At 32.8% G+C, this 16,766-nt stretch overlaps 1 protein-coding gene across 5 annotated transcripts in view; it reads right to left on the bottom strand.

Annotated features, from left to right (window-relative positions):
- Positions 1-16,766, bottom strand: part of LOC104996210 (ankyrin repeat and KH domain-containing protein 1) — a 105,023-nt gene that overhangs the window by 57,379 nt on the left and 30,878 nt on the right. For 4 of the 5 annotated variants that reach the window (XM_010850356.1, XM_010850357.1, XM_010850360.1 and 1 more), the window contains exons 3-10: positions 13,768-13,924; positions 12,937-13,084; positions 12,027-12,174; positions 10,086-10,319; positions 7,567-7,661; positions 3,721-3,958; positions 3,294-3,485; positions 1,482-1,591 (exon numbers count right to left, since the gene is read on the bottom strand). In XM_010850356.1, coding sequence (XP_010848658.1) covers positions 1,482-1,591; positions 3,294-3,485; positions 3,721-3,958; positions 7,567-7,661; positions 10,086-10,319; positions 12,027-12,174; positions 12,937-13,084; positions 13,768-13,924 — 1,322 coding nt within the window. The remainder of the gene's footprint in view (positions 1-1,481; positions 1,592-3,293; positions 3,486-3,720; positions 3,959-7,566; positions 7,662-10,085; positions 10,320-12,026; positions 12,175-12,936; positions 13,085-13,767; positions 13,925-16,766) is intronic. The other variant, XM_010850361.1, reaches the window with a different exon arrangement.

Raw genomic sequence — 16,766 nt, 5'->3', positions numbered from 1 at the left:
GAAAACAATTATGTTAGAATAACAGCATTAGCTCTGTACTTAAGATAAATATTTATCTAAGCCATTTTTTAATCTTATATTTTGAATGTAAACATATGACAAATGAAAATCTATCTGCTTGTTTAATGAAATTCTTCTAAGGAACTTTAATCACAAGCAACTGACCTAATTACAGAGGACTATAAGACATTTAAAAATATTTCATAACAGATTTTTAACTGTCAAAATCAGTAAGTTTTGCTATACTTTATACTGCATTTAACAGGTAATTTTTCTTTTTCCTATTTAATATTTTTAGAAGAACTCCTAGCAAATAAATTAAGGAAGTGACTTTGCTATGGAAAAATGGAAGAACAATGAATTTTATAAGAATTCAGAGGATAAGAATATTAAATTTGCTTCTAGTATCTAAGCTTTTATGCTCTATCCTATTTATTTCAAGTGATCAAATACTTCAATTCTTAATTTTTATAGATGACCCAAAGCAACTCTTAAGGAAGGCAGAAGATTAAGATCTATTTAACATACCTGTCATAATTTTCAAACACAAAAATTACACCTCTTAGAAATTCTAACTGGCAGAACCTCATTAATGAGAATGAATGCTAGTGTTATCATTACCATAGTTAGTAGTAGTAGAAATCATGATAAACAAATAGCATAATTACACTATATTCTTATTTTAGTTAATAACTATTTTCCACAATGTTCTGAGGGATTTTGGGAGGAACTGCTGTTACAAGAAATGGATTAAAAGACAATACTTAGAAAGTTTTCTCTATATAAGGGAAATTAGTAAAGTTGATTGTCTACAACATTTATTAACTATGTGTGCCTCACATAGATTTTTAAGAAATACATAAAGGAATTGTGGAAGAAACCTCAGAAAGCAGTTTAAAATACTCTCACAAAAGGCAAACATTTCAGCAAGAAGCATAAACCTTCTAGTGGATATTATTTTACAATTTCCCATTGTTGTAAGGATTATTATACTTATGAACCTGCCATCTAATTTGAAACTTTAAAAAGCCAAAATAGAAGATATTAAAATAATAGAAAAAGAATGAAATGCTCTATAATGTTGTTAGGAAGATGACAGTAGTTTTATTTTAAATGTCTAACTGATTAGAAAAACATAAGAAAATCACTCAGTGATTTGAACGGTTATTCTAATTCTATAAACAAATCATTGCATTATAACTCATACAGGGCAGTTAAAAAGGTTCAGGAATGTTAAATGGGACTGGGGTGAGAGAAAGAAAGAAATAAATGGTTTTACCTAGAAAAAAACAGTATGCCCTTTTAAAAATTATTTTCAAATACATTTAATAAATGCAACAACTAAGAACAAGTAGCCAGATTTTCAAGTTATTTTATATAAAGCATGCAAACTATTGATCTGCTTTACTAGTGTTTTCTAAATGTTAAAAATAAAGGAATTAACATTCATACAAAAATATGTGAAATTAAAAATCTCTTACTAAATCGGCCCCTGCTTGAAGTAAAACATCTGCAACATCCGTGTGTCCATTTTCACAAGCGTAGGTTAAAGCTGTGTCTCCTGTTGCTGTTGTAGCATGAACATTAGCACCTGGCAAGCAAAAAAAATTACACATTTATTCTGTGAATTTTAAAATTATATTAGATAATTTGATTTTATAATTTGGTGAAACTCATAAACTCTAAATATGAAAACATCAGAATATATTTTAAGAATCCTAATTTTCCTTTAAAAATGCTTTGAAAAAATGCTTTTAGCCATAAAGAAACTATACCAAACAACTAAAAACTATAATAGTCTGTCTATATATCCCCAGTAAGATATACTCTAAGAAATAAAAGAGCTGCTAAAACAAAAAATACAAAAAATATCAGTTTTCAGAAATCATATTGGCAGTAGTTTTAGTTTCTTCTGAAAAATTTTATGAATACTTTTTATGATTACATAAAAAGTGATTCTCAAGCCACGAGACAGTTTCATAAACTACCCACTTCAAATTAGCAAAAGTTGCTAAATGTGAGAATTAATGGTGACATGATAGAAAAGACAATGTCAGGAGCTCTAAGTTCGAATATTGGCCCTGTCACTTATTAGCTTGATTTGCTTAGAGAAGCTATGTAACATGATTGTACATTAGTTTTTGTATCTATAAGATGTGTGTAATATTTCTTAATAGACCAGTGGCCAATGGTAATTAATAGAGAGAACACATGAGCTGAGCAGAATGTCTGATATCCAGTGATTTCTTAGTTAACATTATTTATTCCTTTTTTAAAAGTCCCTTAACAATACCATGACTACTTAGAGGGATGTGGGAAGAATGAAGACTGGTGAAGAAAGACTCTTAAATAGGACACAGACAATTACAGAAAATAATGAGAGAACAGTAACTGAATAATATACATACATATACTATCTATAGCAAATAATTTTAGAGCCAAGGAAGAGGTCAGCTTGTATGGTTGGTTTGTGCAATGGTTCAAAATCTAAACAATCATTCAAACCATTAATGATCTGGATTAATAAATTATTTTAATAATAATTCAAAGGAAAAATTGATGCTGGTTATAATCAAATTAACAGTGAAAGCCCAAAAAGGATCAATAAAGTTTTGCTAATATTTCATTTCCCTTTATACATTAATTTCCTTATACATCAAGTTTTAAACAATTTACTAGACATGGATTTAAAAAAATTACTTTCAAAGGAAATATAAAGGCTTACATCTGCCTGGATCAATATATATATATCAATTTTTTGATATATTCTTAACTTGCTCTATATAAAACTATATGTAAAAACACTGATTTCTTACTACTGCTTCACAATATATAAAGCACAAATTATTTTATATAAAGACCAAATATTTCTGCCAAAAAACAATTTCCACTTTTTCATTCATTCTTTTTTTTTCTGAGAAGTAAGAAATGTCAAGAAATGACATTGTCAAATGTTATAGAGGTTATCAAATTATAACCTCTATGTCATCCCTATATTCTTTTACTGAAAGACTGTAGAAGGAGCTAATTTCTCCCCTTCAGAAACTACAAATCATTCAATGGAAAGAGAAGATCAACGGGAAGTCTTACCATCACTAAGCAAACATTAACTACTTTATAAAACTTTTTTTTTTTTTTAAGACATTTTTGGAGATTTAAAAGCCTAAGACGAGAGCTAAATTGTGGAGCTGTTTTTCAACCTTTGTAGAAATGAAAAAAATAGAGTTAATTGTTAAAGTTATGAAAAGCAATGTAAAATTCTTTCTCCAAAAGGCGTTATTAAAGCCACATACCAGCAGCCAGTAAGTATTTAACCAACTCCAGGTGTCCCTCCTGAGAAGCCTCCATCAGAGGTGTGGAACAGCCAAGTTCTATGTCAGCCCCTGCCTTAATCAGGAAGTCTGCAACTTCAGAAAAACCTCCACAGCAAGCCAACGTCAGAGCAGTTTCTTGGGTTTCTTCTGTCTGAGCATTTATATTTGCTCCTGGGAAAAGCATAAGAATAGATAAAACTATAGTTACAAAAGACTTACAATTAAGTGTTCTGATTTCTGATAATTATCTCTTATTTTTTCTGTTTCTGGTGTTCCACCCAGGGTGTTGAAAACTTATTTTATCATCAATGCAAACAATATCTTAGTTGTAATAAACTTCAGTGATACTGACACAAAAATTCAAAGGAAATTGATTTTTTTAATTAAAGAAGTAGAACTATTTTACCTTGCGCTAAGAGTAGTGCCACCATCTCTTCATGTCCCTCCCGAGCAGCTTCCATCAAAGGAGTATATCCTTCATCATTAACTTCTTCAAGATTTGCTCCCCTTTCAATAAGCAGAGCTGCCAATTCAACATGTCCTCCACAGGCAGCCAGAGTTAACGGCGACTCGAATGAATCCGCAGGCATATTCACTTGAGCACCACTATCCAAAAGCAAACGTGCTACCTCTACATGTCCATCCTGCAGATTTTCAGAAGTAAAACAAGAAGAAAAGAATTTTTGTTTTGATATTTTTTAAGAGGGAGAAGAAAAGCAACAGATTGTGGAAAGACAGGAGGGAAGAAAAGGAGAGGCAGCTTAGATGCATATATATTATCATACACATCTGAGAAGTTTTGAAATCTGTCTTATCAAAAGTCCATTAAAATTATTTTACCTTACTTTAGAGTAAGCCCAAAATTTTCCATAAGAATCAAACTTGGTACATACAGTTACAATTTCAAATAATTTTTAATTTCTACATTCTCTGAAGTTCAAAAAAGTATTAAATCCATAGTCATCAGTAACTCAAAATAAAATAATTACTATTTATACTACAGCCAGGGTCAAATATAGCTATTGCCTCAAACTTAAGTGTCATGTTTAAGTGTAGAAATTGTGTTAGATCTATTTAAGAAACAAAGACTGAGAAAAAATAACAACAAATTCTGTGAAGTCATTATCATTTGGGATTATATCACCAACGTAAATCCCTGTGGACTGATACTATCTTATATTTTTTCTTATCACTAGTTTGTTGTAATAAGGCAAAGAATTTTACAAAGATGCAAAAATTACTCACTTGTAAATAATTTTACCATGAGCCTATCTGCATAGATAGGCAATTAACAAAATATTCTCATGGAGGTACCCATTCTACCCCTTTATCATCATAAATACATTTCTTTAATTTCAAATTCTTTGCTTCAAAATTTTATGGGTCTTAACTCCTGTGGAAAATAAAGATAGAGCTGGTATGTTGTTCTTTATTTTAAAAAATGACCCAAAGATTGCTAATGAAAAGTAAACAGAGTAGAAAAATAAGGTTTTATAAGGTTGGGAAACTCTTTTACTGAAGAACTAATGAAAGAAACCTTAAATATTAGGTTTCAGTATCTATCTAGAGTTTTATTATACTTAAATAAATAAGTTAGTTATAATCACTTTAGCTTTAATATGAACAAATACTTCACATTAAAATAAAACACATTTTTACCAAATTCCTATATTGAGTTATTTGGTATCTGAAATATACACCTAATTTAAAAGAAAATAAGGGTTTATAAGTGTCCACAAATCAGGGAACTACTATTGCACCCAGCTTCTTTAGGTTCCCAAGAAACTGTTTTGTATGAATTTAATTTTTGAAGATTCTTTGTATATTGTGCTAACATATCTAGAGTACAGACCTTAACAGCGAAATTGTGCTAAGAACTTTTTAAATATTAATGTGCAGTATTATTTCTAACAAAGGAAAAAAGAATACGAAAATTAAAAAAGAATAATCCACTCTTTAAACAAAAATAATTTGACCATATTTAACTGTACAGTTCAGCAGCACTAAATGCATTCACATTGTTATGCAACTCTCATCATCATCCATCTCCCAAATTTTTCAATTTCCTAAAATGAAACTCTGTTCCCATTAACCACTAAGTCCCCATTCCTCCTCCCACCTCCCCCAGGCCCCTGGGCATCTAACAACGTACTAAGAACAATCAACTCTTTGGCTTCCTTGATGGATCAGTGGTAAAGAATCCACCTGCCAGTGCAGGAGACATGGGTTCGATCTATAGTCTGGGAAGATCCCACATGCCACAGAGCAACTAAGCCCGTGTGCCACAACTACTGAGCTTGTGCTCTAGAGCTGAGGGGCCACAAGTACTGAAGCCAGAGTGCCCTAGAGCCCATGTTCTGCAACAAGAGAAGCCACGACAATGAGAAGCCCACGCACTGCAACTACAGAGTAGCTCCTGCTCACCTCAACTAGAGAAAAAGCCCGTGCAGCACTGAAGACCCAGAGCAACCAAAAATAAATAAATAAAATAATAATAATCCACTCTTAAAGGCCTAATATCAATATTAATTTTTTTTTTAATTCTAAGAATTCAGTCTTAGCCATTGAGCAGTAGCTGGGATTGGCCTTACCCTCCTATCACAAACTATAAAAATTGGGATAAAACTACTAGAGGCACTGGACAGCAACCAAGATAGGGTTAGAGTTATAATCACTGAAAGAAGGAAGCATATGAGATAAGTGCTACATTCACTCTAACTTTTTCTCTTTAGGCATCTTCTAAACCATGGCCCAAGGAAATAAAGCCTAAACAAAGAATGAACATCTTTAGGACCAAAGAGTTAAAGACCTAGGAGTAAAAGCGATGCTGAAATTAAGCCTCAATAGGATCAGGGTGATTCACTGGTAATTTAAGTACCTGATAGAACAGAATTTAACAGTCTTAAAAGAAGGACAGGATAATCCAGAGCCTTGAAAAGGGATCATCTACAGCATATGACTTACAATAAAAAACAGTTAGACAAATCAAGAAGCAAGAAAAGGTGACTGACCTCAAGACATAAAATAATAAAAATTGACCCAGAATTGAATCAGATATACAAGATAGAAGAAAAGAACTTCAAAACAACTACTACACTGCCTGTGTGCAGCAATGAATACTCAGCACAGCCAAAAATAAATAAATAAAATTTAAAAAGAATAGAAAAACAGAGAAAAATCAGTGAAACCAAAAATTAAAGGCTCATCATTACGTTCATATGCAATCTAAAGGAACCCTGAATAGCCAAAACCAACTTGAAAAAGAAAAACAAAGCTGGAGGACTCATACTTCCTGATGTCAAAACTTAAACAAAGCTACAATAATTACAACTTTGTGGTTCTGACTTAAAGACAAACATACAGGCCAATGAAAGAGAACAGAGAGATTAGAAATAAACCTTGCATGTACAGTCAAATAATTTTTGATAAGAGTGTCAAGATGATTCAAATGGGAAAAGTCAGTCTTTCTAATTTTGATGCTGGGAAAACCAGATAGTCACATGCCTAAGTGTGAAATTTAACACTTAACCTAATATCATATATAAATTTACTCAAAATGGATTAAAAACCTAAAAAAAAGAGCTAAAACTATAAGAAAACACAGGACTAATGCTTCATGAAACTGGATTTGGCAATGACTTCTTGGATATGGTATCAAAGGCACAAGAAACAACAACAAAAATAGATGAGATGGACTTCTGAAAAACAAACCAACAAAAGCACAACTTTTGTGCACAGAGGAGACTATGAACAGAGTAAAAGGGCAGTCCATGAAATGAGAGAAAATATTTATCATATATCTGATAAGGAATTAAGATCCAGACAATATAAAGAACTTCTAATATTCATCAACAGAAAACAAGCTAATTCAAAAATGGGCAAACGATTTGAATAGACATTTCTCTAGAAGATATACTGCCGTAGAAAACAGTATGGTAGTGGTAATCCTCTTAATTATATTTATGACATGTGTATTTTACCATGATGAGAAAGCTGGAAAGAAAATAAAAGTACATGAGTGTGCTGGAAATAACATAGCTAAGGCTACCTTTCGTATGATTTCCTACATCAATAGATTTACTATGAAAAGCTAAACACTGCATACATCCCCTTCAGCCTCTAATAACGTACAAAATTTTCAGATTCCTCACCATCTCATAACAATTTTTCCAAAAAATAGTAATAATTCTCAAAGGCTTAAATACATATGACTCTTTCGTCCCATATAATCTCAAGTGCAATTTAAAATTACCATGCAAGCCTCCATTAAGGCAGTGTGCATCTCATCTGTTTTGTGCTCTTGATCTGCACCAGCATCAAGCAGAAAGCGAACCATGTCCAAATGGCCTTAAAAAAAGAAGAAAACAAATTTTAAAACTATATTTCTCAAGAACTATCAATTTAATATATAAGTATTAAAATGGGAAATATTTTTCTTTCAGATGTCTATACAAAAATTTATAAGAGAACTTATTTTGCATTCAATAAATCAACAATTCTACAAAGCCAATCCAAAATAGTAAGCAGGCTCTCATCAAGGTCTTATCTAGGTTTTAAAGATCAAATTAGTCCAAAGCACATTAATTCAAGCTAGGTAAAGCAATAAAATGGTAATACTTATACTTTGATTTAATCTATATAAACTATAAATCAAAACATTGAAATAAAACAGAATGCCAAGTAAAGTACGTTTGGATCATATTTTTCAGAAATAAAGCTTTAAAACAATAACCATAAACTCACTGTGGCAATGAGCAGGCACAGAAAACTCCACTTAAAATAATTTCAACCTTCTTGATACATTTAGTATATAAAAGCCTTAATAGTCAATAAGAAAAAGACAAACACTCCAGTAGAAAAATGGATGAAGGACATGAAATGGCAATTCAAAAAAAAGAAATGAAAATGAATATTAAACTGATGAAAAATATATTAAACCTTCCTACTAAACAAATGCAAATTAAAATGAGACACCATTTTTTACTATCAAAATGGCAAATATTAAAAAGAATGATAATACCCAGTGTTGGTGAGGGTGTAGGGTGGGGTAAAGGGCACTCTCAAACACTGCTGGTGGGAGTGTAAATTGGTTCAACCTTTCTAGAAGGCAATTTGGCAATATGTATCAAAAGCCTTAAAAATGTCCATACCCTTTGACCCAGCAATTCCACTTCCAGGAATTTATCCTAAGGAAATAATCAGAGATTAGGCAAAGATGTCTGCACAAGGATGTTATCACAGTGTTTTTAATAATAGTGAAAAACTGGGAACAATTCAAGTGTCCAACAATAGGCAGTTATGGTGCATCCATTTGATGTATTTGGCAGAGATTGCTAATTCCCTACCCAATATCCATTCTTTCATTTTCATCCTGATTTCATCTCAGTGGCAACATGCCTGACTAAAAGACTACATTTTCCTGTCTCCCTTGCTGCTATGTGTAGCCAATGGGATGTAGGAGGGACTTACAAGGCAGAACTTCCAGGAAGACTCCTTAAAGATAGCTGACGTTGGAAGGCATTCCTCATTTTGCCCTTACCCCTTGCATCCTTCCTAGAATATGGACTGCTGGAGCCCTAGCTACCATCTTTGAGCACAGATAATAGGTAACCTTGAGAACAGAAACCACACACTAGGATGGGTGGAGCAGAATGCTGATATCTTAATAAAAATGGAACTGCCTTTTCAGTTCTAGATAGCCTATTTTTGTAACTTAAAAAAATTTTTTTTAATCCACACCACTTGCAGGATCCTAGCTCTCCCACCAGGGATTGAACTTGGCACTCGGCAGTGAAAGCATGGAGTCCTAACCACTGGACTGTCAGAGAATTCCCAGAATTGTTTTATATAAATGAGAATGAGTTTCTCTTTTGTTCAAATCATTATTAATTTAGGTTTTGTAACAAAAGCAGCCAAATCTACTCCTAATTAAAATAGTGAAATACCATGAGAATATCAAAAGTTGTACTACAAAAATACTTATTGAGATGGGGAAGTGTTCGTGATAAGCAGACTATAAAAGTGTTAGAGTATGACCATTTAGTTTTTAAAATGTATATATACATTTTGACCTGTGGACAATGTGGAAGGTTAGGGTACAGTCAAAAATCCACATCACAGTTGGCCCTCTGTATCCATGGTTCCATATCCGAGGATTCAACCAGCTTTGAACCGTTTAGTACTACAGTACATATTTATTGAAAAAAATCCATATGTAGTGAACCTGTGCAGTTCAAACCCAAGTTGTAAGACTCAAGTGTGTATACATTTGTTTATAAATATACCTAAAAAACATGCTGGAAGTAACTATACTAAAGTATTGTTTATATGCTTTTTAAATATTTAGATGGTAACATTATATGTCATTGTAAAATTTCTTTACACTATTCTGTTTTTTAGGATTTATATATCATGTGACTATTATTATTTGAGTGTGTATTATTTTTGAAATAAAGATTGGAAAAATCATATAAAACAAAAGTTATTAAAGAATGGAAACCCTCTAAGTCTGTGCTAAGAATTCCGGTTGACTTTACAGCTAGTTGAGTAAATTTTGAATTAAAATAATAAGAAAACATATACTATGAAACTATACTATAGGAAATACAGGCTAAAATGGACTTTCTATATAATGTCTCAGAAGCTAGATAATTTTATAGCACAGGGAAAGTATAAACAATAAAAAATTAACTCATACTCAGTATCCAAATATTTAAATATTCAAAGTTATTATGAAAAAACTCTATAAACATATATACATTTATAGAGTACCTTTGTAGCATGCAAGTGTAAGAGCACTTTCTTTGAATTCATTAGAATGAGTGTTGATGCCTGCCCCATGATCTAGAAGAACTCTTGCAACTTCCACATGACCTGCACTGGCTGCTTCCATTAAGGGGGTATGTCCATTTTCATTATGATCTTCTATATTTGCGCCTTCATTAAGTAGCACTTTCACAATATCAACAAATCCTCCAGCACAGGCATAAGTTAATGCAGTGTTGCCTAACAAAAAGAAATTAAAAATTATGATAAAACTGATACAATTCCTATTATACTACTGCTCTAGTTCTATTGCTTCAATTACCTTACATAAACCACTACAATTATTATCTCAAGTTTTTCATTGTATTGGTTAGAAGCATCATCCGAATTTTATCACTAATTAAAAGGTTTATTATAAATGAGCCAATTTACCTCTCTTCATATTTCCTTAGCTTGTAAAATAAGATTGTCATCTTGAAAAATTACTTCAATATATTTTAAAATAAAATATTCTAATGTATCAAAGTATTGCTTTTTCTTACAACACTACACAACTTAGAAACACTTAACATTTTCTATGTGTATTCATTTCTTAATTTTCTTTTACTTCTCCTTTATCTTTAAACATTTATTCATAACACAATTCATTGTTCTAGATACATTTTCTTTCTGAAATATATGTTTAGCCTACATTTATGAGACTCAAGGAGACAGAAATAAATCTCCCTCAGCTTAACTCCTTCAAAATAAAAATTTATTTAAAAGGTCATTATTCTTTGATCTGCCACTTATTTCTTTCTTGATTTGTTTTGAGGACTTTTATTATTAAAGGGAGTAGGGAAATGGTTTAACTACCCAATAGTATGAGACTGAAGAAGACTGTTTTAAAGGCTCAACAAGAAAATTATCATTTCAAAGCCAAAGTTGTTCAGAATTCAACTGTTTTAACAGTCTCAGACATTAAGGATATTAATTTTACTACAACTATGGCAAAATGGTCAGCAAAGTGACCTACAATCCCTTCTAAGAAGTCATGGTCATTTAAAAATAAATTAGGTTGCATTTAACATTTATTTAAGTATGCTAACATATACTCAAATGTCACTTAATGGAACACTGATATGTTTTCATTATTGAAACTGTTTTTTAAACCATGTGCTTGCTTGAGATTTAGGAATCTCATTACTAAATGTATATTTTCTGCAACTCAAGACATATGCGGAGAAGGCAATGGCATCCCACTCCAGTACTCTTGCCTGGAAAATCCCATGGACGGAGGAGCCTGGTAGGCTGCAGTCCATGGGGTCGCGAAGAGTCAGACACGACTGAGGGACTTCACTTTCATGCATTGGAGAAGGAAATGGCAACCCACTCCAATGTTCTTGTCTGGAGAATCCTAGGGACGGTGGAGCCTGGTGGGCTGCCGTCTATGGGGTCGCACAGAGTCGGACACGACTGAAGCGACTTAGCAGTAGCAGCAAGACATATGACCAAGAGTAATAAAGAACCTTACTAGAGTAGCTTTCATGTTGCCAGGAAAATACCTTATTAGTAAATGCATTCTGTACACTTGACATAAAAAACTCTATAAGGTTTTGACTCTCAGGTTAATATATACAAGGTAGTTGCTATTTAAATGAGACAAAGAATTGTGAAAGATACAGTTCATTAATTTGCCTCTTTAAAACATTATATATCATTGTGGCAAAGAAATTGTCTCCAGCAGAAAAACTGTCAATCCTGATCAAACAGAATGTAAGAGTATTCCAAAGACTTCTGAAGATAACAAATTAATCTATATTTTACTCAGAAATTCTAAACAATGGCTACGATTTTTCTGTATATTTACAACCAACTATCCCTAGGAATCAAATTTTTTTCTCTCTCAGGTTATAGTTATTCACATCAATTTATTTTCCTCAAATGAACACATCACTTTCGACATACCTGTTGCAGACTGTGAGTTGACATCTGCATCATGAAGAAGCAACAATTTCACAATATCTAAATAACCTCCACTAGATGCTGCCATTAGGGGAGTTATATCTCCTTTATTCCCTCTGTCTTCAACATTAGCATGCATAGCAAGCAATACCTTTAAAACACATAGGCACATGGAGAGAAACTGTCAATTCTTACAATTAATAGTACTCTAGGTAATATACTGAATCTGGGAAGATACTCTTTTAGAATGGAGACAAGTAAAAATAAAAATAATCACCTTTGGGGAAAATATGCTAGTGTTCACTGCTCAAAAATAACACTGGTTAAATGTTATATTTTATAATACCATTACATATTATCTCTAAGTAAAGTAGGTAATCATATAACCATCCAATTATAAAATTTAACTGCTACTGTCAAAAAAATTGTATTATGCTTAGGATTATCTAGCAAGAGAACAGCAAACCTATTCACAAGACAGAAACTAATTGGTAAACACGTGGCTATTTCCCAATATTGCTCTAACAGAAAAAAAAACTAAAAAGAATTGGGATAATCCAGATGGAATGAAAGTAAATCAACATTTTTCATTATAGTTGTATATTATTTCTAATGGCAAGTTTAAAATTTACTATTATTAATATTATCTCTATGTGGTTTTTTTTCCTTTCCTTTTTTTCCCTATGTGTCTCTCATTCATTAGGACTATTTTTGAGTAAGTGGCAGAAAAAATGGACCATGACAAGTTGCATGCACAGAGAACAAAAATTAATTATGTATCAGTTTCTATTTAACCTACTGCCAAAAAAGGAAAGACCCTGGTCTCTAATGATGATTTTTTTATTAATGATAAAAATAAATAAAACATCAAAATCTTCCACAATTCTGATCACTAAAGATTACTTCTGCTTACTTGTGCTAATTCATAATACCCAGCTGAACAAGCCAAACACAGCAGGCTTTCTCCTTCTTCAGTATGTTCATTTACACTTCTGCCTTCATCTAGCAGTTTACGAACAGCATTCACATCCCCATCAGAACAAGCTTCTGCCAGACTGCGACTGAAAACAAACCAACACAGAAAAACTCAAGGTCCTATGATAATGAATTGTATTAAATATATAGTTAGTTATACAAAGAAAAATGCTGATATTGTAAGAAAAAAATTATTTGAATATTTATTTGCATACTAATTTTTCATGTATGTGGACCAAGCCAGAAAGCAATAAGTAAATGTGAAAACAGCTGTCATATTGTCATGTCATATTAAGTTTTAAATAAACTGTATAAAGCATTAGATGAACAAGTTTTTAAACTAATGTTATGATTCCCAAAGACGTATTTATCTTAAATTTTACTCGGTAATAGTGAGGTAATAGAAGATGAAAATCTGAATAAAATTTTTATTGCAGAATGACTAACAAAATCGGTGAGTCTCTAACTCTAATGTGCATACAAACAGCCCATGTTTCTCGTTAAAATGTAGATTCTGATTCAGTAGATCCAAGTGGGGTCTGAAATTCTACATTTCTAATAAGTTCTCAGGTTATGCTGATGCTGCTAGTTCCAAGTGCCATGTTTGAATAGCAAGGACCTAGATTACTGCATTAGCAACCCATTTCATTTATTATTACTCAGGCGGTCAGTTTAGAGTTTCAACTATAACCTTTGGAGTAAGTAACTTCATTAGAAATGAAAATCAGATACAGAATTGAATATTCAGCAGAAGTCATTAAACACATACGTGTCTACTTGTCCTGCACTGTGACTGTTTTCCGCCCTCATCCGCGTCAGTGCAGCGGCAGCTTCATCCAGTGCACAACTTACTGAGGATGTCAGTCTTCGGAGTACCTCAGGATCTGCAAAGGCTTTACCATCAGCAGTTGACAATTTGCCAATTCCTTCAGTGTGCATCAATTAGATGGTGCAGGGAAAGAAGAAGCATAAATGTATAAATTGTAATTACATTTCTTAACACTATTATCTAGGGCAAAATGCATGTGTAAGGCTGACAATTTAAATTTTGCCACTAACATCAAAAGGCCATTCATAACTACCTATGTTTTAGTCTTTTCATCTTTACAATTCACATAACACTAATTTGTCCTCTACCTAACTCCAAATATAACTTAATGCTTACTGTAAAAAAATGGATGAGATTTCTATCAAAGTATAATTACAGCATCAGATCTAAAGTATAAGATCCTATCTATCTATTGATATTTTTAGTAGTAATGAAGGAAATATTCTTTAATATTACAACAAACAATCCAACAGTTTCTTCCTTTGATTGAACAGCCACCTAGAACCATTTTCTGGGTAAACATGGTAAATTAAAATAAATTATCATATTTTACATTTATTATGTGCTTTTAAATGTACCAGACATAAAGGAATAAAACGTAGCTCCTGTCCTTACAGAGCTCACAATCTGGTTGGTCTAGGCTGCCAGTAAATCTTTTTCTCTAGATTCAGTGAGGAATCAGTAACAGAAAACTTTGTTGATAATATCACCACCTGTTACTGCTGAAAATGAGAGGAAAATAGCCAATAAAAATTTATAGAACAAAAAAAAAAGAAGGGAAAAATTGCACAATAAGAGAAAAAATAGACATTGTGATGCTCTCCAATTAAAACAGTATGATAGTATGACACCTGCACAGAAAAATAATTCTATCAAGGATATATAATAGAGCCCCCAAGATCCTGGATTATTTGTGAACTCAATATATGACAAAGGTGGCACTTCAAATCAATGGAGATAAGAGAGCTTATTTCCTAAACACTGTTCAGAAGTTGGCTATTTGAAAATTAGGTAAGATCTCAAATTCATACCATTTACAAAAATAAAAACCTGGTAGACTTAAATGAAATCTGAAAAGTACTATTATACTATGTAGTATTCTTCTATTGCTGATGTTAAGGAGGATTTTCTAAGCATGAGACCAAATCACGAAAGCTATAAAGTAAAAACTTAGTAAATGGGATACTAAACATGTTTATTTTCAATAAAAACTTCTATATAATTAAAGGCACTATAAATAAAATTAAGGCAAAATAAAAACTGGAAAAATTAACACACAATTAATTTATATCATTTATAAAGAACTACCACACAACTTGTTGATAACATTGACTGAACACAAACTATGAAATTGACCAAAAGAACAAAGGTGTGAGACCCTTTCAAACAGTTGATAGGAAGGTATACTGACATAAACTTGACATTTCTATTGATAAAAGTTATCAAAATTTTGAATGCAAAAATATCCTCTGACCTAGCAGTATCACTTTCTAAAACTCTGTCCTATGAAGATACTTGCACAAGCAAGAAAAGTCATGGATATATATGGATATAAACTATAGCAGTATTTGTGATATAAAAAAATTGGAAATAACCTAAAAATATCAACATATAATGTTATAGAAGGATGAACACAATAAATTAAGTGAAAAAAAGTGTAGTCGCTCAGTCGTGTCTGACTATTTGTGAACCCATGGACTATAGCCTACCAGGCTCCTCTGTCCATGGGATTTTCCAGGCAAGAATACTGGAGTGGGTTGCCATTTCCCTCTCCAGGGGATCTTACTGACCCAGGGATCGAACCTGGGTCTCCTGCATTTTAGGCAGACACTTTACCATATGAGCCACCAGGGAAGTCCAAAAAAGAAAAGTTAAAAAAAGGAAAATTATGATTTGTTAATATGAACCTATTTAACTTAAAAAAAAAATCATGTATTTATAAAACTACAAGTGAAAGTCTGAAAGTATATGTAAATCCTGACAAGTATACATAAACCTTTACAATCAAATTAATACATCTCATTCTGTTTTCAGTCAGTTCAGTTCAGTTGCTCAGTCGTGTCCAACTCTTTGCAACCCCATGGACTGCAGCACACCAGGCCTCCCTGCCCATCACCAACTGCCAGACTTTACTCAAACTCATGTCCATTGAGTCGGTGATGCCATCCAACCACCTCATCCTCTGCCGTCCCCTTCTCCTCCTGCCTTCAATCTTTCACAGCATCAGGGTCTTTTCAAATGAGTCAGCTCTTCACATCAGGTGGCCAAAGTATTAAAGTTTCAGCTTCAACATCAGTCCTTCCAATGAATATTCAGGACTGATTTCCCTTAGGATGGACTGGTTAGATCTCCTTACAATCCAAGGGACTCTCAAGAGTCTTCCCCAAAACAACAGTTCAAAAGCATCAATTTCGGTACTCAGCTTTCTTTAGAGTCCAAAGCTCACATCCATACACGACTACTGGAAAAACCATAGCCTTGACTAAACGGACCTTTGTTGGCAAAGTAATGTCTCTGCTTTTCAATATGCTGTCTAGGTTGGTCATAACTTTCCTTCCAAGGAGTAAGCATCTTTTAATTTCATGGCTGTAGTCACTATCTGCAGTGATTTTGGAGCCCCCAAAAATAAAGTCAATGGAAACACTGTTTCCATTGTTTCCCCATCTATTTGCCATGAACTGATGGGACTGGATGCCATGATCTTTGTTTTCTGAATATTGAGCTTAAGCCAAAATTTTCACTCTCCTCTTTCATCAAAGATTCTCTTTAGTTCTTCACTTTCTGCCATCAGGATGGTGTCATCAGCATATCTGAGGTTACTGACATTTCTCGCAAAAATCTTGATTCCAGCTGTGCTTCTTCCAGCCCAGCGTTTCTCATGATGTACTCTGCATATAAGTTAAATAAGCCAGGTGACAATATACAGCCTTAACATACTC

This window comes from Bison bison, unplaced genomic scaffold (genome assembly GCF_000754665.1).
Source record: "Bison bison bison isolate TAMUID 2011002044 unplaced genomic scaffold, Bison_UMD1.0 scf7180017864291, whole genome shotgun sequence".
Classification (NCBI taxonomy): domain Eukaryota; kingdom Metazoa; phylum Chordata; class Mammalia; order Artiodactyla; family Bovidae; genus Bison; species Bison bison.
This window is presented reverse-complemented; position numbering and strand designations above follow the sequence as displayed.